This window comes from Nematolebias whitei, chromosome 18 (assembly GCF_014905685.2).
Source record: "Nematolebias whitei isolate Nwh7 chromosome 18, NemWhi1, whole genome shotgun sequence".
Classification (NCBI taxonomy): Eukaryota; Metazoa; Chordata; class Actinopteri; order Cyprinodontiformes; family Rivulidae; genus Nematolebias; species Nematolebias whitei.
The window spans coordinates 18,901,320-18,901,909 of record NC_056515.1 but is presented as its reverse complement, the minus strand read 5'-3'; the positions used below and the strand labels follow the sequence as shown (position 1 = coordinate 18,901,909).

At 48.8% G+C, this 590-nt stretch overlaps 1 protein-coding gene across 1 annotated transcript in view; it reads left to right on the top strand.

Moving 5' to 3' along the window:
- xpo7 (exportin 7) overlaps nucleotides 1-590 on the top strand; it is a 33,313-nt gene that overhangs the window by 23,609 nt on the left and 9,114 nt on the right. Inside the window, exons 20-21 of the mRNA XM_037692374.1 lie at nucleotides 137-225; nucleotides 325-432. Of these exons, the coding sequence (XP_037548302.1) occupies nucleotides 137-225; nucleotides 325-432 (197 nt within the window). The remainder of the gene's footprint in view (nucleotides 1-136; nucleotides 226-324; nucleotides 433-590) is intronic.

Genomic DNA, 590 nt, shown 5'->3' with positions numbered 1-590 from the left:
CACACACACACACACACACACACACACACACACACACACACACACACTGCTCCTCACACACCAGACTGTGAGTTGGTTTGACCGTTTTTCGTTTTAATAAACACGTTTTGATCCGGCCTTTCTTGTTCTACTGTAGAGGACTCTGGTGGGTTTAGTCCGAGACCTGCGAGGCATCGCGTTCGCCTTCAACGCCAAGACGAGCTTCATGATGCTGTTCGACTGGATGTATCCTTACAGCCGACAGTAGAGCGGCGCTGATCTCTGCTCTGTCAGAAGATTTGCGATCACAGAAAGGAGAAGAATGTTCTTTAACTATTTCTGTAGATATCCAGCATATATGCCCATTCTGCAGCGGGCCATCGAGCTGTGGTACCACGACCCAGCTTGCACCACGCCTGTCCTCAAACTCATGGCAGAGCTCGTTCACAACAGGTAATCCAGGAGTTCACAGTCTGCCTGCAGCTCCAGCAGAGAGCACTCTTACTCCAGTTTGACCTGATTTAAGTTTCAGGGTTACATCTTTGTGCTGCCAAAGGTGAAACGTGTGTACAGTATGCTTGTCTGTTGTTGTGTACAGTATGCTTGTCTGT